The 17224-nt window shown below is 44.3% G+C and overlaps 1 protein-coding gene across 15 annotated transcripts in view; it reads left to right on the forward strand.

Moving 5' to 3' along the window:
• LOC124139748 (serine/threonine-protein kinase 3-like) overlaps nucleotides 1–15900 on the forward strand; it is a 34547-nt gene extending 18647 nt beyond the window's left edge. For 2 of the 15 annotated variants that reach the window (XM_048400702.1, XM_048400688.1), the window contains exons 10-14: nucleotides 451–532; nucleotides 7082–7207; nucleotides 8109–8311; nucleotides 8621–11628; nucleotides 11774–15900. In XM_048400702.1, coding sequence (XP_048256659.1) covers nucleotides 451–532; nucleotides 7082–7207; nucleotides 8109–8311; nucleotides 8621–8779 — 570 coding nt within the window. In that variant the 3' untranslated portion in view covers nucleotides 8780–11628; nucleotides 11774–15900. The remainder of the gene's footprint in view (nucleotides 1–450; nucleotides 533–7081; nucleotides 7208–8108; nucleotides 8312–8620; nucleotides 11629–11773) is intronic. The other 13 variants (XM_048400691.1, XM_048400689.1, XM_048400692.1 and 10 more) reach the window with 13 other exon arrangements.
• The last annotated feature ends 1324 nt before the right edge of the window (nucleotides 15901–17224 follow it).

Genomic DNA, 17224 nt, shown 5'->3' on the forward strand with positions numbered 1-17224 from the left:
CTGTCTACATGTGACTGTGGAGCTGTCTAGATGTGACTGTGTGTAGAGTTGTCTAGATGTGACTGTGTGGAGCTGTCTAGATGTGACTGGAGCTGTCTAGATGTGACTGTGTGTAGAGTTGTCTACATGTGACTGTGTAGAGCTGTCTACATGTGACTGTGTAGAGTTGTCTAGATGTGACTGTGTGTAGAGTTGTCTAGATGTGACTGTGTGGAGCTGTCTAGATGTGACTGTGTGTAGAGTTGTCTAGATGTGACTGTGTGGAGCTGTCTACATGTGACTGTGTGGAGCTGTCTAGATGTGACTGTGTAGAGTTGTCTAGATGTGACTGTGTGTAGAGTTGTCTAGATGTGACTGTGTGGAGCTGTCTAGATGTGACTGTGTGTAGAGTTGTCTAGATGTGACTGTGTGGAGCTGTCTACATGTGACTGTGTGGCTTGTGCTTTCCAGGGGGATGAGGATGAAACAGATGGGACGATGGTGAAGAAGACTGAGGATGTCGATGGAACCATGAAGGCACAGAGGGAAACTGGTACAGTGACATGTTATTCAGTAGCAGGCAGCTTATTCATGAAAGCTGTTTGGCGCTAAGCTTGTCGTATAGTGTCTGTGAATACACAATACCTGTTTAGAAGGTGGTCATATGTAACAAATGTCATATCTGGGATAGCACTTTCGAAGTAAAGTACAAATTCTAGTATTGTTGGGGCTTAGAATACTGCCTTTATGTGCTTAAGATAAGGGGCCTCATTCTCAGAGTGTGTGTTCGAATCCTGGATGGGACTCAACCCAAAAAAAGAACTAGAATTTGTACTTTGCTAGAGAGTGTTATCTCAAATATTACACTTGTGTCAGAGGGAATGAAAGATCTTGGCTCAAACATCTGATTCTAGAGGCTGTGTTAGTCATCATAAGTTTATGACCATAATTACTGATATAATCAATGAGAATGTCAAATTGACAAACTTTCTTGTGTTAACTACTTCTAGTTCAATATTTATACATTCAAGGAGGATTGTATAAATGTGTTTATAAGGGAGTAGCCATTCTGACTTGAGAGCTGGATTGACATTGTAAAGGCTTCAGATTGGGCCTTATTCTAGAGCAATGACTATTTGTTTTAAAGTTGACATTGCTTGAATGTCCCTTAAAAGAGGATAAGATATAGAGAATCTCACCCGAGTGTCTTTTGATATCAAATATATCAACATGAGTTGATAAAAGTGGGAAAACTCCGAGGTTTGCCGAGGATTTTTGCCACTTTTATCAACGAGTGTTGATATATTTGATATCAAAAGACACGAGGGTGAGATTTTATTTATCATCCAACATCATTCTTTCAACTTTTTCAATTTGTAGACAGTAATTAGCAGTGTCTTCAGTGTAAAAAGTACTGAAAACAGCTTCAGTAGCGGAGCCATTAGTGATGTCATTTGATTGTGACGTCATGGTAACCAGTGATGTCACAATGGTCTGCAAACCATTGTGATGTAATTTCATTGCAGCGATATCTACAGTGTAGATATCGCTTGATCTCATGCAAGCGATATCTCCTTTGGGAGCCAGTTTTGGATGATAAAACAAAAATATCCTCCTGTCATTGTCAGCAGACAAATCATCCGCCCTCATGGTGTAGTGGTAGAGGTGTAACGATACAGGAGGGTTGCGATACGATACGTATCGCGATACAGGGGTCGCGATACGATACGTATCACTATACAGTGTTTACTGGTACAAGCTAAGCCAAGTTGATGTCTTTCTGCTCTCTAAAAGATGTGACAAGTACAGTTGAAGAAGATATAAGGTGTTTATTTACTGTTATAGCAAAGTGTCAGCAATACAGTATGTTTTACTTAAACAACAAACTGGCTTTGAAACTGTTAAACGTATTTCATGTATTTTCTTGAGTATAGTGCGCACCCATCTGTAATGCGCACCCCCCTCTAGTGGATTCACTATTTTGGAAAAAAAGAAATTTGAATATTATGCGCAGACAAAAATTACACCGTGCCCCTTCAGCGAACTTTGTCGGTATAAATTCGAAATTTGAGATAAAAAATCACCAGACATGTTGATTGACCGTTTAAATTGTAGTTTTCGTTCAGCTAGGCATTGTTTTATATCCAGGGATTAAGATTACCTTGTGTATTTTCTCGTAAACTAAGCTGGACACAGCAATCAGCTGTACACACGTTTTCTTGGAATATACCGGTGATTCGGTCAAGACACACCCAATGATATAACTTTACAGGATTTTAATAGCAAGGATCGGCAAAAGTTGTATCTGAAACTATTTTTTTAGCAGGAATAATATGTTTTAGTCTGTTTTCAGTCGTACAATTGGGTATCTCATACCTCTAGTCGCACGTTAAAAGGAAGCCAGAAGCTGGAATGTAAACAATAAACTTGTTTCCGTACGGTTGCGCACGCACCTCCCGATGACATGCCACAAATCTCTGAGCGCGCCTCTGAGCTGGTCGCTCGAGAAGGACTTTCGCGATAGACTGCTAGTTTGTATTCTACTAGTACTTATCGTGTGTCTACAGTTGTTGTTCTAATACAGTAATAATACTATGTCTTACCTGTAGACTCCTGGAATGTAATCATTGGTAATCCATTGTTTGGGTTCAACACATGTTTCACTTGATTATACACGTGGCAACATGTCGGGCATTTGTGCCTCGTGTCAAGGACAACTGTCTAAAGTAGATCCTCTCAAGTATTGTCCTTCCTGCATAAATAAGGACGGGTTTTCAACGTGTTCGTGGAATAAACGTTGTTAAGAATATGAGCATTTGTCTTCTATCAACTTTAACTTGTATCTTCGTGCGTTGGCGAAGCGGGCTACTGACCAGCGCTACAGGCAGAGGAGGTCATCTGGTGGATCCTTGGACTCTGCACCCCCTACATCTGGCCCTGGGGGTGGCGCGTCGGCCACACCCAAGAAATCAGTTGAAAAAGACCCGCCTCAGTCAACTTATGTTTTTGACAAGACACGGGACTGTTCGCCTGCTGATGATACTACCCGCACGACTGATCTTCGTCAATCGGTTGATCGAGAGCGTCACTCAGCCACCCCCGTTATGACGGGACCGGGTGGTGACGAGGACCACGAGGGGACTACGGTCCGTCTCTCGTCCTACCAACGACGATAGGAACGTCGTGCGGGTCGACAGTGAACACAGATCCCTCTCTAGAAGTCGTTCCCGTTCACGGGACGACAGGTCGAGGGCCTCATCGAGTGACAGTAAACGACACGAGGACGTTCGTCGCCTTCGAGGTCGTCGGGAGTTCGATTCGGACGATAACTACGATGGGGATCATAGTACTTCTACAGTTAGAGATCGTAGCCCTCGTCCCCACGGGGACGTGCGACGCCTTCGAAGGGAGTTTTTGGGAGATCAGCGTCGTAGAGATAATGATCGATCGTGACCCTCGTCTCACTTTCATATCGACCCGGCTTTGATAGGCCAGATGACGGCGGCGGTACTCGCCTTGACGGCGTCGACCGAGAAGGGTTCATCTACGTCGGAGGTCCATGGACCATCGTCCTGTACACCGGTTCCTTCATCTACGCCTACACAATCGACGTCGACGATGGATTGTGACGACAGCGCCGTAGAGATAATGATCGATCGTGACCCTCGTCTCACTTTCATATCGACCCGGCTTTGATAGGCCAGATGACGGCGGCGGTACTCGCCTTGACGGCGTCGACCGAGAAGGGTTCGTCTACGTCGGAGGTCCATGGACCATCGTCCTGTACACCGGTTCCTTCATCTACGCCTACACAATCGATGTCGACGATGGATTGTGACGACAGCGTCGTAGAGATAATGACCGATCGACACCCTCGTCTCACTTTCATATCGCCCCAGCTTTGATAGCCCAGATCACGACGGCGGTACTCACCTCCAGGGCGTCGACCAAGAAGGATTCGACTACGTCAGAGGTCCATGGACCATCGACCAATACACCAGTACCTTCATCTACATCTACACAATCGACGTCGATGATGGATTGTGACGACAGCCTGGCTATGGCTTGGCTATCTCACTTTTCTGCCTGAGTTATCATGACGATGACAAACCGACGTGTGCTGGCTTAAAGGTTGGAGATACGCCGCAGTCTCTTCAGTCTCCCCTCCCAATGTCTTCAGAGCCATGGTTCACGATATGGACCAGAACTTGCCTCTGCTCTGCCGGGGCAGAGTTTCAGCAAACCACCTGTTCGATCGCGTTACCCGATCTATGGCATGCCGTTTTCGTCACCCATGAGTAGGGACTTGGACTGGGGGCTACTCTTCAAGAAACCAGCGCCCTCCAAGATTCTTGTAGTAGACAGGCATTGGGGATCCATGGACACTGCTGTTCGTCTCCAGCTACAACCGCTTGCTATGCTGTCGACAGCGAGCCGGCGGGGGAGGTAGTGAGGTCCCTTTTCCCCGCCGTCACCGTCGTAGGAGCCTACTACCTTTAGACGAGCTACCGGTAGGGGGAAGACTTCATCACACGGATCATGAAGACGGTCGTAGAATGGCTCCGTTGGCAGGCGATCAGGGTCGCCTTCTACCTAGACGAGCCGTCTCCTACGGGCGACAGGCTCACTAAAATACCGGAATTGCAGAAAATTCTACGTGCCTTCATGGTTGAAGATGAGTCACATTAATTCCGCCTGCCGGCCTGGGACCTCGATATCGTTCTGCGCTACCTGTCTAGTTAGACTTACGAGCCTCTCGATCAGGTCGCCTTCGACATTGTCTCCGACTAGAAGTACTGCTCGTATTTTTTAGTTACCTTGTATACTGCGAGTTGCTCTGTAACTAAATTCTGCGCCGACCACACTTCGATCGCAATTCATCTGACGTGTGCAGTTGTCATGTCGCATCGATAATTTGTTGTGTGTCGAAGAGCATTAACCATGCTATTTTTCGTTACCTTGGATACGACGAGTCGTTCTGAACCACTTTATATACCGTCCACACTTCGATCGCAATTCAACTGTCGTGTGCAGTTGTCCTGTCGCTTCGATAGTTACTTGTGGGTCGAAGAGCATTAAACATGCTGTTTTAGTTACCTTGTATACTGCGAGTTGCTCTGTAACTAAACTATACGTCGACCGCTTCGATCGCAGTTCAACTGACGTGTGCAGTTGTCCTGTCGCATCGATAATTAGTAGTGTGTCGAAGAGCATTAAACATGCAGTTTTAGTTACCTTGGATACGACGAGTCGTTCTGAAACTAAATTATATGCCGTCCACACTTCGATTGCAATTCGACTGTCGTGTGCAGTTGCCTTGTCGCATCGATACTTACTTGTGGGTCGAAGAGCATTAAACATGCTGTTTAGTTACCTTGTATACTGCGAGTTGCTCTGTAACTAAACTATACGTCGACCACTTCGATCGCCGTTCAACTGACGCGTGCAGTTGTCCTGTCGCATTGATAATTAGTTGTGTGTCGATGAGCATTAACCATGCTGTGCGTTCGTAATAAACAATTTGTCTCGTCCGTGCATCTGGTCGAATGTTCTATTGTCACTACAGGGGTGAGGAACTTGGTACATTCGACGTGCAAGAGGTCACTTCCGGATTACTTTCCAGACCCTCCTTCCAGTGTTCCGTCGAATTCTACCCATTTGTACGACTGAAAACAGACTAAAACATGGGTTTTTCAGATTAAAAACGATGTTTTATTGGTCTGTTTTCAGTCGTACGTTCCCACCCAGCCATCCCCACTGGGAAGTAATCCAGTCCAGTCCTGCTTGATGGCTTATTCTTCGAGATTTGTGGCATGTCATCGGGAGGTGCGTGCGCAACCGGACGGAAACAAGTTTATTGTTTACATTCCAGCTTCTGGCTTCCTTTTAACGTGCGACTAGAGGTATGAGATACCCAATTGTACGACTGAAAACAGACCAATAAAACATCGTTTTTAATCTGAAAAACCCATATTCCAATATCTTGTTAATTTAGATGCAACTTTTACTAAACATATTTAAAATAATAATTATCCTAAGCGAAGCAGCTGAACGCTATTGCCGGGTATTATTTTTTACATGGAACCAGTCTGACCAGTCACCGTCAAGGCTACCGTGCACATGATCGCGTGATCGCGAGAATTACGTGTTGACATAGAATCGTCCAACAAAAACAAATATGACTTTTAACGAATCAAAGTATGGCATTTATGATATATGTATCCATTCTCTGTCAACTAAAGTTCGTTTCAAGGCGTCAATAGCGGTAATCTGACCGTGGTTGCTGTTAATAACGGTGAGTTGTGAGATCTTCCGATCGCTTCACACACGATTTCGCCAAAATTAATTAAAACAATATTAAAAGGAATTTTGAATAATAATAATAATAATAATTTGCGAACTTCAGTATGGATTTGTTGACATGGTATTTCCGGTGTTACGTGCTCGCGGTAATGTCTTTCAATGGGGGAAAAAACATCAAAACTCATTTAACTCGTGTATAATGCGCACCCCCTTCTACACAGCTGTGTTTTTTGGAAAAAGGTGCGCACTATACTTAAGAAAATACGGTAAGTAAAACTGTGTTATGAAAATATCGTATGTATCGCGATACATGCTTTCCAAATCGATGCATCATATCGTGGGCTGTGCATCGGGATACAATACTGTATGTAGTGGATAGAGCATCTGCCTGTTAAACAAAGTTGGTGAGTTTGATCCGCTGGCTGTGTCATACCTAGAGACGTTAGGAGATGGTACCCCTTGTTACCATGCCAGACATGTGGCATTAGGGGGATAAAACTAGGGCTAGCAATATAACTGTTTTTACATCAGCATAAGTCTGGAGTAATACAAGCAGCCACATTTGTGCGTGTACATGGCAATATGGGTGAAATAATCCTGAACTCACCATTATAGCTACTTCACCTCACATGTGTGTGTAGTCCCATCCCATGTGATATGTATAACACCACATGATGTTTAACACCACAAGGGCAATATGTAGCTATATCGCAACGGTCACCATGGTATATGAAGGGACATGGCCAAAGACACTTCCCACAGTGCCACATAGTGGAAGGTATTGTGTTGTATTTTGTAGACACACTGGTCCCCGGGAGCAACAGCGGCACGGTGGTCGTCAACAGCGAGGCCAACACGTTACAGTCGGAGCTCGGCACCATGGTCATCAACGAAGATACTGAGGATGACGATGGAACAATGAAGAGTAAGAGAAAGAAGTTGCATTTTCACAGTGACTACTGTCTACTGACATGATTGTGATGGTTTACCTACATGATTGTGACAGTCTACTGATATGATTGAAAAAATCTACTGACATGGTTGTGATGGTTTACCAACATGATTGTGACAGTCTACTGATATGATTGAGACAATCTACTGACATGGTTGTGATGGTTTACCAACATGATTGTGACTCTACTGATATGATTGTGACAGTCTACTGATATGATTGAGACAATCTACTGACATGATCGTGACGGTCTACTTGAATGATCCTGTCGGTCTAATTACATGATTGTGAATGTTAAGTAATGTGAATGAGACCGTCTACTGACATGATTGAGAAAATCTACCAACATGATAGTCATGATCTACTGACATAATTGAGACTGTCTACTGACATAATTGTAACAATCCCCTGACATGATCATGACGGTCTACTGACATGATTGAGACTGTCTACTGACATAATTGTAACAATCCCCTGACATGATTGAGACTGTCTACTGACATAATTGTAACAATCCCCTGACATGATTGAGACTGTCTACTGACATAATTGTAACAATCCCCTGACATGATCATGTCGGTCTACTGACATGATTGAGACCGTCTACTTACATAATTGTAACAATCCCCTGACATGATCATGACGGTCTACTGACAAGATTGAGACCATCTAGTGGCATCTACTGACATAATTGTAACAATCCCCTGACATGATTATGACGGTCTACTGACATGATTGAGACCATCTACTGACATAATTGTAACAATCCACTGTCGGGATCATGACGGTCTACTGACATGATTGAGACCATCTACTGACATAATTGTAACAATCCACTGTCATGATCATGACGGTCTTCTGTGTCTATCCCCAGGACATGATACAGCAACTGCGGGGAAGGAAAAGTACCGTCCAGCGTATCTCGACCATTTTGAAAGGAAGGAGCAAGAGGAGAGACAGCGCTCCACCCCGCAGCCGACGTCTGCCCCACAACCTCACCTACAACCCGCCCAGCCAAAACAGATTACCCCACCACACCACTTCCAGAGATCATTCATGGATGGAGACTTTGAGTTTGTGAGTAGGCCTTCTTGATGAAAAATCGTTGTCACAATATCAACCACTGGCTTGTATGGTCCAGACTTGAGTATTTACAGGCTACTGTCGTACGGCTGGAATATGAGTGTAGCGTTATACAACATGAGAGGCCGACAGGGGTCTGTCAAGACAAGCACTTTGTGTTCTTCTTACATTCAAATTGCTGATACGGCAACTGATTATGATTATTTTTAGAACAGTGAAATAACAATGTAATCTTTCTGACCATCAAGACGAAGCAGAAGATATATTTGAAATGATGTGAGATTTGCTGAATGTCTATTTCAGCTACGGAACCTGGCATATGAAGAGCTGGAAGCCCGCCTCGCTGACCTTGACCCTGAGATGGAGAGAGAAATTGACGAGCTCCGTGCTCGCTACCAGGCTAAACGACAGCCTATATTAGAAGCTATTGATGCCAAGAAGAAGAGGCAACAAGTCATCTAACTCACTGTCATATCGAATAAGTATCTCTGGGAAATGTGTGACTGGCAATGTACATAGCAATGGGAACTTTTTGATCTGATAAACTGAACTCTTTATCATATCTTTGTTTACAGTGGTTTCTCTATTTACCTTCGTAGTTGTAGCCCTAACTTTATCTTTGGAATCGGATGTATTGGTGAATTGGCATTTTACTTGTCACAAGTGTACGCGAAATAGTAACTATCATGTTTGTAGATTGCACTGACTTCACACATGACGAGCAGTGCTGCCTCTGAAGCCTTCCTTATTCAGAAACACCAATACACCAGTGTCAGTTTCTACACAGATTGAGATAAGTGTCACCAGACCATGGTACTTCTTCAAATCATGACAGGAAATTATTTTTCCCCTTTCCAAGTAGTCCCTTTTACCTCTATATTCTCATCATGTAGATTGCGTCTGATCTTCATGATTTCAGCATTTGGATACAAACAAGACAATATAGCAATGTCTATAAGTCCAACCCAGAGTGACCTCCCAGTACTTATAGTGTCCAGTACTGGGGTCTCATCCTATTCACAGCACATCGGTATGGACCCAGTGAGTAAGATCACACTGTAGGAATTATTAAAGAGCTCCGAATCTCAAGGACACTCTTAGTCATTTTTTTTTATATTATTACTGACTCATATTAATGTTTCGTATTCAGAAAAATCTTGTAATTTCATACAATTTGTGATCGACACAGGTTAATTTTTTTACTTGCTTTAAGGATTTTTTTCTAGTAGGCCCCCCAAAAATTAAAAATTAAAAAAGCAAAAATTCAGATTAGTTTTTAATTTTTCTCATTCACAACAAGTAGGTTGGTATTAAAAAAAAGAGCTTCTTACACGAAAAATCTTGTTTATTCGTTTGTTTATTAAACATTGATGCAAATTTAATAAAAGTGGGTCTTTGTTATATAAATTTTTTTTTTTTGTCCATTTCGACCAAATTTAGTTTGTGGCACCGTTAAGCAAGTGAAAAAAAGTGTTGCCTAACATTTATCTGGGGGTGACATGATAAAGCAAAAGCAATGTCATGATACAATACAGAATGCGATATGCATATTCACATCCAGTCGCGTGGGAAACTAAATATTTCCAAGCAGGTTTATGAATTGTCATGCATCTAACAGTTTGAAGTTAGTGAGTAAATAAGAAAATATGCAATGTTTTGATGTAGATTAAAGAAAAGAAGCAAAATAAATTATTTTAGCAGGTGTATCGTCATGTATTGAATAAGAAAAAGTGTATCACGTATTGTTTCGTGGCATGGAAACTCTGCACTGATGTATCGTTTCACCCCTACTTATATCATTCTATCTTGCTTCATTAATATCTACAAGATCTATGTACATATTTACATGCCACTTACGCTCTGTAAGTGTATGTTAACTGATTGGATCAGAAAGTTCCCGCTTGATCTGAAGTGTATGTGTGGTATCCTACACAGAGATAAATCATGGTCCTTATTTTCAGAACAAAATTGTATGTATTTATTATGAAAGGACAGCTGTCTGTCAGACAGGCTGTACCAGGTGTGTCATTGTTATTGACCCTTGTACCCTCTCCGTATCGTGTATCAATTGATGTATCACCCACTCCTGTAACTTGTTGGGCTGGAGCGATACACCCCAGTCACAATCTTATTTCAATTATGGTACATAGTTCATGATATGAATCATGCCATGATAGCAGTTATGGTACTTTGTTCCTCAATCGAGTCGTGGTACATGTTGTATCTCTATTTACTTCATGATTTGATACAAGTGATACATTTTGTGCCATGGTACCTTTTTGGATGATATTCTACTCAAAAGAAGGTAAGGAACACCCAATTTTCTTTAACCTTTTTTTCAGTAGTATATAATGCAAGTCACAATGAAAAAACTCATACTTTTTAGAAATTGTGATATCAGTACATGCTCAGATTTAATAAATGTTATATATAATAAATATTGTTGTTTGAGGGTAAAATGTTGATCAATACCAGAGAACATCGGACGTGTAGATATTTAAAAACTTCTTTGAAGCATGCACATCAATTCAGAATGAACATGGTGAAGTATGGTGTCGTTGATATCACAGGGCCTTATTTCAGCTGCAGTAGCCTGGTGGTGTCACTCACTGGCAGCGTCTGACTGCTCTAGTCGGACTCGCCTCTCGGACACACCCATTGATGATACCATTGGCAATGTGCAATCTGCAGTCATAGGTTGAACCATGTTTGATGGATAAGAATGATATTTTGAGCCTTTTAACACATCTTGGCAGGTTCCCAAGAACCAAAAGAATGAAATGGTCATTTCAGTTAACAGTGTTGTTATATTTCCAAACAAGTGTAAATATGTAAGGTGCTACACAAAGACTTCTCTACTTGATAATCATGTGATCCCAAAGAACAGCATGACTGGACTTGAAGTGAAGTCTGTATAACCACATCTAACTATCCTTTTTAATCATTTCATTTTGTCAGAATGTACCATTTACACTACAAAATGGTTATTACAGCTGGTTTTGTCATATGCATTGTCTTGAAGTTGTCAGAAGCTGGCTTCGGCATGGCTTATGTTATCTACAGTCTGGCTCCACAGTGAGGTGCCTGTGTCCACGGTCTGGCTCCACAGTGAGGTGCCTGTGTCCACGGTCTGGCTCCACAGTGAGGTGCCTGTGTCCACGGTCTGGCTCCAGAGTGAGGTGCCTGTGTCCACGGTCTGGCTCCACAGTGAGGTGCCTGTGTCCACGGTCTGGCTCCAGAGTGAGGTGCCTGTGTCCACGGTCTGGCTCCACAGTGAGGTGCCTGTGTCCACGGTCTGGCTCCACAGTGAGGTGCCTGTGTCCACGGTCTGGCTCCAGAGTGAGGTGCCTGTGTCCACGGTCTGGCTCCACAGTGAGGTGCCTGTGTCCACGGTCTGGCTCCAGAGTGAGGTGCCTGTGTCCACGGTCTGGCTCCACGGTCTGGCTCCAGAGTGAGGTGCCTGTGTCCACGGTCTGGCTCCACAGTGAGGTGCCTGTGTCCACGGTCTGGCTCCACAGTGAGGTGCCTGTGTCCACGGTCTGGCTCCACAGTGAGGTGCCTGTGTCCACGGTCTGGCTCCACAGTGAGGTGCCTGTGTCCATGGTCTGGCTCCACAGTGAGGTGCCTGTGTCCACGGTCTGGCTCCACAGTGAGGTGCCTGTGTCCACGGTCTGGCTCCACAGTGAGGTGCCTGTGTCCATGGTCTGGCTCCACAGTGAGGTGCCTGTGTCCACGGTCTGGCTCCACAGTGAGGTGCCTGTGTCCACGGTCTGGCTCCACAGTGAGGTGCCTGTGTCCACGGTCTGGCTCCACAGTGAGGTGCCTGTGTCCACGGTCTGGCTCCACAGTGAGGTGCCTGTGTCCACGGTCTGGCTCCACAGTCTGGCGGCACGTCACAGAGACATGTATAATTTACACTACAGCTTAGTCTGTTACAACATATGTTAAACAGTTAGAGGTAACATTCACTGTGGAGTGTCATGGAGTCTGCTGTAATTCTGTGTTTTGTGAGTTTTAAGCAATGTTCAAGTTTGTTAGATTTATGCCGTTGTTCATTTATCCAGTGTTTCTGCACAGTTTTCACACGTAACACTCCATCGTATAGCTAGGAGTCATTTCTCATTTACAGCTACAAATCGGTACAGCATTAGCAATGTTTGAAGTTTGCCTTTTGACGTGGGACATCTTGTGAGACATTTGATCAGATGTGTTGATGGTGAGATTATTTAGACTTGAGGTGTAACAATGCAGCAATCCTGGGATACAATCATTTTGTTACCTTGAACAAAGGATATATTTGTGATGGTCCTGAGGAACTGGAGTTCTTATATGGGTTTCACTGTATAGTGTGTCATAATGACATTGTGGTACGTAGTGTATCAAAGAGACATTGTGGTACATAGTGTATCATTTGGGTACAAAGAGTATCATTGTGACATTGTGGTACCTGTGTATCATTCTATGTATGGTGTATCACAGTGGCATCTTGATACAGGAAATTGTGACATTGTGGTACCTGCGTATCATTCTATGTTTGGTGTATCACAGTGGCATCTTGATACAGGAAATTGTGAACATTGCTGGAATATATAGGACAAACTTACCTCATTTCAGGGTTTGTTTCTCCACTTATTCCATGCATTTTTATGATTTTCTACAGACTGCATTGACTGAGTAAGATAAGAAAACCCAAGGAACAGTTTCTCGTGAAGAATTGATAAAGTAATTGCTAGTCAATTTTGTTCTGAGGTAGTTCAGTTTATACAGAGCTGTAGTCCTTGACACTAAAAATAGAATCCTAAAATATCATGATGATTAATGAAAGAATATACTTGCCTGTGTGCTAATACTTATAAAGTTAAAACAAACCATTCCGTCGAAAACATCATCATTGCGTTTTGGACACGTGGTTACAATCCGGGTAACTCTGGCAGTCAGGTTTACTTTATTTAGGCTATATTTAGCAGCATGTTCAGCATAAGCGCATTACCAGCAGAAACTGAAATAAAAAATGTGCAGATATGGTATTTAAAGCACGATGGACCAAGTTCACTGCTAAATATAACTGCTCACAGTCACCTAACTGCCGATTCTTGCCTGGACTGTAGCCACGTGGTCAAAGCGCATTGATGATGTTTATCGCATGCAAAATGGATATTTCTTGAAAACTTTGCACTTGGCAATTTTTGTCACTACTGTAAGTAATATTCCTTATCTTTGGAAGGGCTTGTTTCGCTTTATGAGTATTGGCACACATGCAGCGATCTTCTTCAATTCATTTCGTGATTCTATTTCAGGCTCAAGGACTATAGTTCACCCTCCTCCAAGTTAGCTCAGTTTATTTAGAGCTAGATTTATTTCTTTATGACTTCCAGCCCATATGATTCAGGTACCATTCATACATGATTGCACTGCAGCCTTGTGTGTATTGTATCCTGTATTGTTCCACCCCTGGTCCAGACTGTTAGGAAAGGGCAACAGCTCTTGATCCACCCCTGGCCTTAAACTTCAAAAGCAATCAGTAAGACAGTGCTGTTGATCTACCCCAGGTCTAGACTGTTGGGAAGCAGTCAGGTGACAGTGCTGCTCATCCATCCCTGGTCTAGACTGACAGGAAGTAGTCAGGTGACAGTGGTGAAGATCCACCCCAGGTCTAGACTGACAGGAAGTAGTCAGGTGACAGTGGTGAAGGCCCACCCCAGGTCTAGACTGACAGGAAGTAGTCAGGTGACAGTGGTGAAGGCCCACCCCAGGTCTAGACTGACAGGAAGTAGTCAGGTGACAGTGGTGAAGGCCCACCCCAGGTCTAGACTGACAGGAAGTAGTCAGGTGACAGTGGTGAAGGCCCACCCCAGGTCTAGACTGACAGGAAGTAGTCAGGTGACACTGGTGAAGATCCACCCCAGGTCTAGACTGACAGGAAGTAGTCAGGTGACAGTGGTGAAGGCCCACCCCAGGTCTAGACTGACAGGAAGTAGTCAGGTGACAGTGGTGAAGGCCCACCCCAGGTCTAGACTGACAGGAAGTAGTCAGGTGACAGTGGTGAAGGCCCACCCCAGGTCTAGACTGACAGGAAGTAGTCAGGTGACAGTGGTGAAGGCCCACCCCAGGTCTAGACTGACAGGAAGTAGTCAGGTGACAGTGGTGAAGGCCCACCCCAGGTCTAGACTGACAGGAAGTAGTCAGGTGACAGTGGTGAAGGCCCACCCCAGGTCTAGACTGACAGGAAGTAGTCAGGTGACACTGGTGAAGATCCACCCCAGGTCTAGACTGTTGGGAAGTAGTCAGGTGACAGTACTGCTCATCCATCCCTGGTCTAGACTGAGAGGAAGTAGTCAGGTGACAGTGGTGAAGATCCACCCCAGGTCTAGACTGACAGGAAGTAGTCAGGTGACAGTGGTGAAGATCCACCCCAGGTCTAGACTGACAGGAAGAAGTCAGGTGACAGTGGTGAAGATCCACCCCAGGTCTAGACTGACAGGAAGTAGTCAGGTGACAGTGGTGAAGGCCCACCCCAGGTCTAGACTGACTGGAAGTAGTTAGGTGACAGTGGTGAAGATCCACCCAAGGTCTAGACTGACAGGAAGTAGTCAGGTGACAGTGGTGAAGGCCCACCCCAGGTCTAGACTGTTGGGAAGTAGTCAGGTGACAGTGGTGAAGATCCACCCCAGGTCTAGACTGAGAGGAAGTAGTCAGGTGACAGTGGTGAAAATCCACCCCAGGTCTAGACTGACAGGAAGTAGTCAGGTGACACTGGTGAAGATCCACCCCAGGTCTAGACTGACAGGAAGTAAGCAGGTGACAGTGGTGAAGCGCCACCCCAGGTCTAGACTGACAGGAAGTAGTCAGGTGACAGTGGTGAAGATCCACCCCAGGTCTAGACTGTTGGGAAGTAGTCAGGTGACACTGGTGAAGGCCCACCCCAGGTCTAGACTGACAGGAAGTAGTCAGGTGACAGTGGTGAAGGCCCACCACAGGTCTAGACTGACAGGAAGTAGTCAGGTGACAGTGGTGAAGATCCACCCCAGGTCTAGACTGACAGGAAGTAGTCAGGTGACAGTGGTGAAGGCCCACCCCAGGTCTAGACTGACAGGAAGTAGTCAGGTGACAGTGCTGCTCATCCATCCCTGGTCTCTACTGACAGGAACCAGTCAGGGCCATTGATCCCAAGAAGGAAAGTACATGGCATGTTTGACCTCGGCTGTTTGATGTGTTGTTCTCGAGTTAATGATTACCCAGTCACAACTGAGACATTGTCTCACACAACACAAGACATGGCCTGGAAATGGGCTCCAGATCATGGAGTTTAGTCCTCACATAACCCTTCGATTGAGCAGTGTTTGACAGGAAGGTAGCTACAGTGACCTCTCACCTATACAACACATTGTTCATCACATTATACTGTTGTGTGTCATGCTAACACTTTGTGTTGACTAACACTTGTTGATGGAACAGTTCCGCTTGTTGAGAGGTACAGGGTCTTATTGTATAGAAATCAGTGTAGATACATATGAATTGTAACAACATATGAGGGAATGTTGAACTGTATTAACATGTATATTGAAATAAAAACTGAAAATTGACCTGAGTTGTATGTGTATTGGAGGGGAACTATTTTGTCGGGAAGCCTGGTAACCAGTATGCGGTGAATGGCCTGTGTTAACTTGGACAAATGTATTGAGTTGGGCTGGCTATCTTGTACAAACACACTGGTCGGCAGCAACCTATGCTCCTCCTAAGAGGCGACTTGATGGATCGAGTTGTCAGGCTCAGTTAGTGGATGGCTGTGTTTGTACCCAGGTGGGTGGATTGTTGTTCACAATATCAATAACTGGATTGTCTGGTCCAGACTCGATTATTTAAAGACCGTCATATCATATAGCTGGAATATTGCTGAGTGTGGCGTTAAACCACAATCAAACGTAAAAGGAGTTACTAGTAACCTTGTCTGGCATTAGAGGATAAAACAAGAACTGGTTGGCTCGGAGTCGGTATGAGTGGGGTGTCCATGCTGCTTTTAAACTGGCATATGTCCGGACTCGTAGAAGCAGTCACAGATACATGCACGTCTCCATATAAGTGCAATGATCTTGAACGCAGCGTTAAATCCTTAATTCACCTCACCCATCGGGGAAGCATGTAAGTCTGGAGTCCATGTGATCCAATTATTTATAGGACCAGCAACGGGATGGGATCCAACCCGGTCCCTGCACTGTCATCTGTTTGTGAGTGAAGGTGTTTCAAGCTTATCAGTGGCAAACTACTCTTGCCATGTTGACGCCGCCACCGTCTTAGCTGCAATATTGCTGAGTGCCGCGTCAAACAACAAACAAAAGAACATTATGCCAACTCATACCATGTTTAAGAGAAAAGTGCCTTTAACACATGCGTGCATGCAGTTTTATTCGTCAGTGTTAACCAAGGAGTTTAGTCTGAGTTGTTTTGTGCTGCAGTCTAATTTTTCAGCCATATTACTATGGTGTCTGAACCAGGCATGTGGTTGACAGCATGAGCAAAGGCTAACGCGACTGAAGCACGATAACACACTGTTTGGCGCTCGGCATTAAGGGGCTAAACCAAGGACTGGTCAGCTCAGAGTCAGTTTTCTGTGTCTGAGTGGGGTATTCATGTTAAACTGCACCTGGTATCTCAGTGAGCTAGCACTATGAATCGGCATCAGTCCGGACTAGTACAAGCAGCCACACACACACGCAGGTGCTATAGATACTCTGGGGAATCTATTCCTAAACATGAAGCATGGGCTTTCCTGACCTTTTCACACACTTTCATGTTAGATCACTGTTAAATGTGTTTGAAAACCATCGGATCCTCATCTTCCAATATCAATATCCAACATCTGACGTCATTTTATTAACCCAGAGACGCAGTAGCTGCCCCTTTATCGTT

Source organism: Haliotis rufescens, unplaced genomic scaffold, assembly GCF_023055435.1.
Source record: "Haliotis rufescens isolate VD_foot unplaced genomic scaffold, xgHalRufe1.0.p SCAF_1, whole genome shotgun sequence".
Taxonomy (NCBI): domain Eukaryota; kingdom Metazoa; phylum Mollusca; class Gastropoda; order Lepetellida; family Haliotidae; genus Haliotis; species Haliotis rufescens.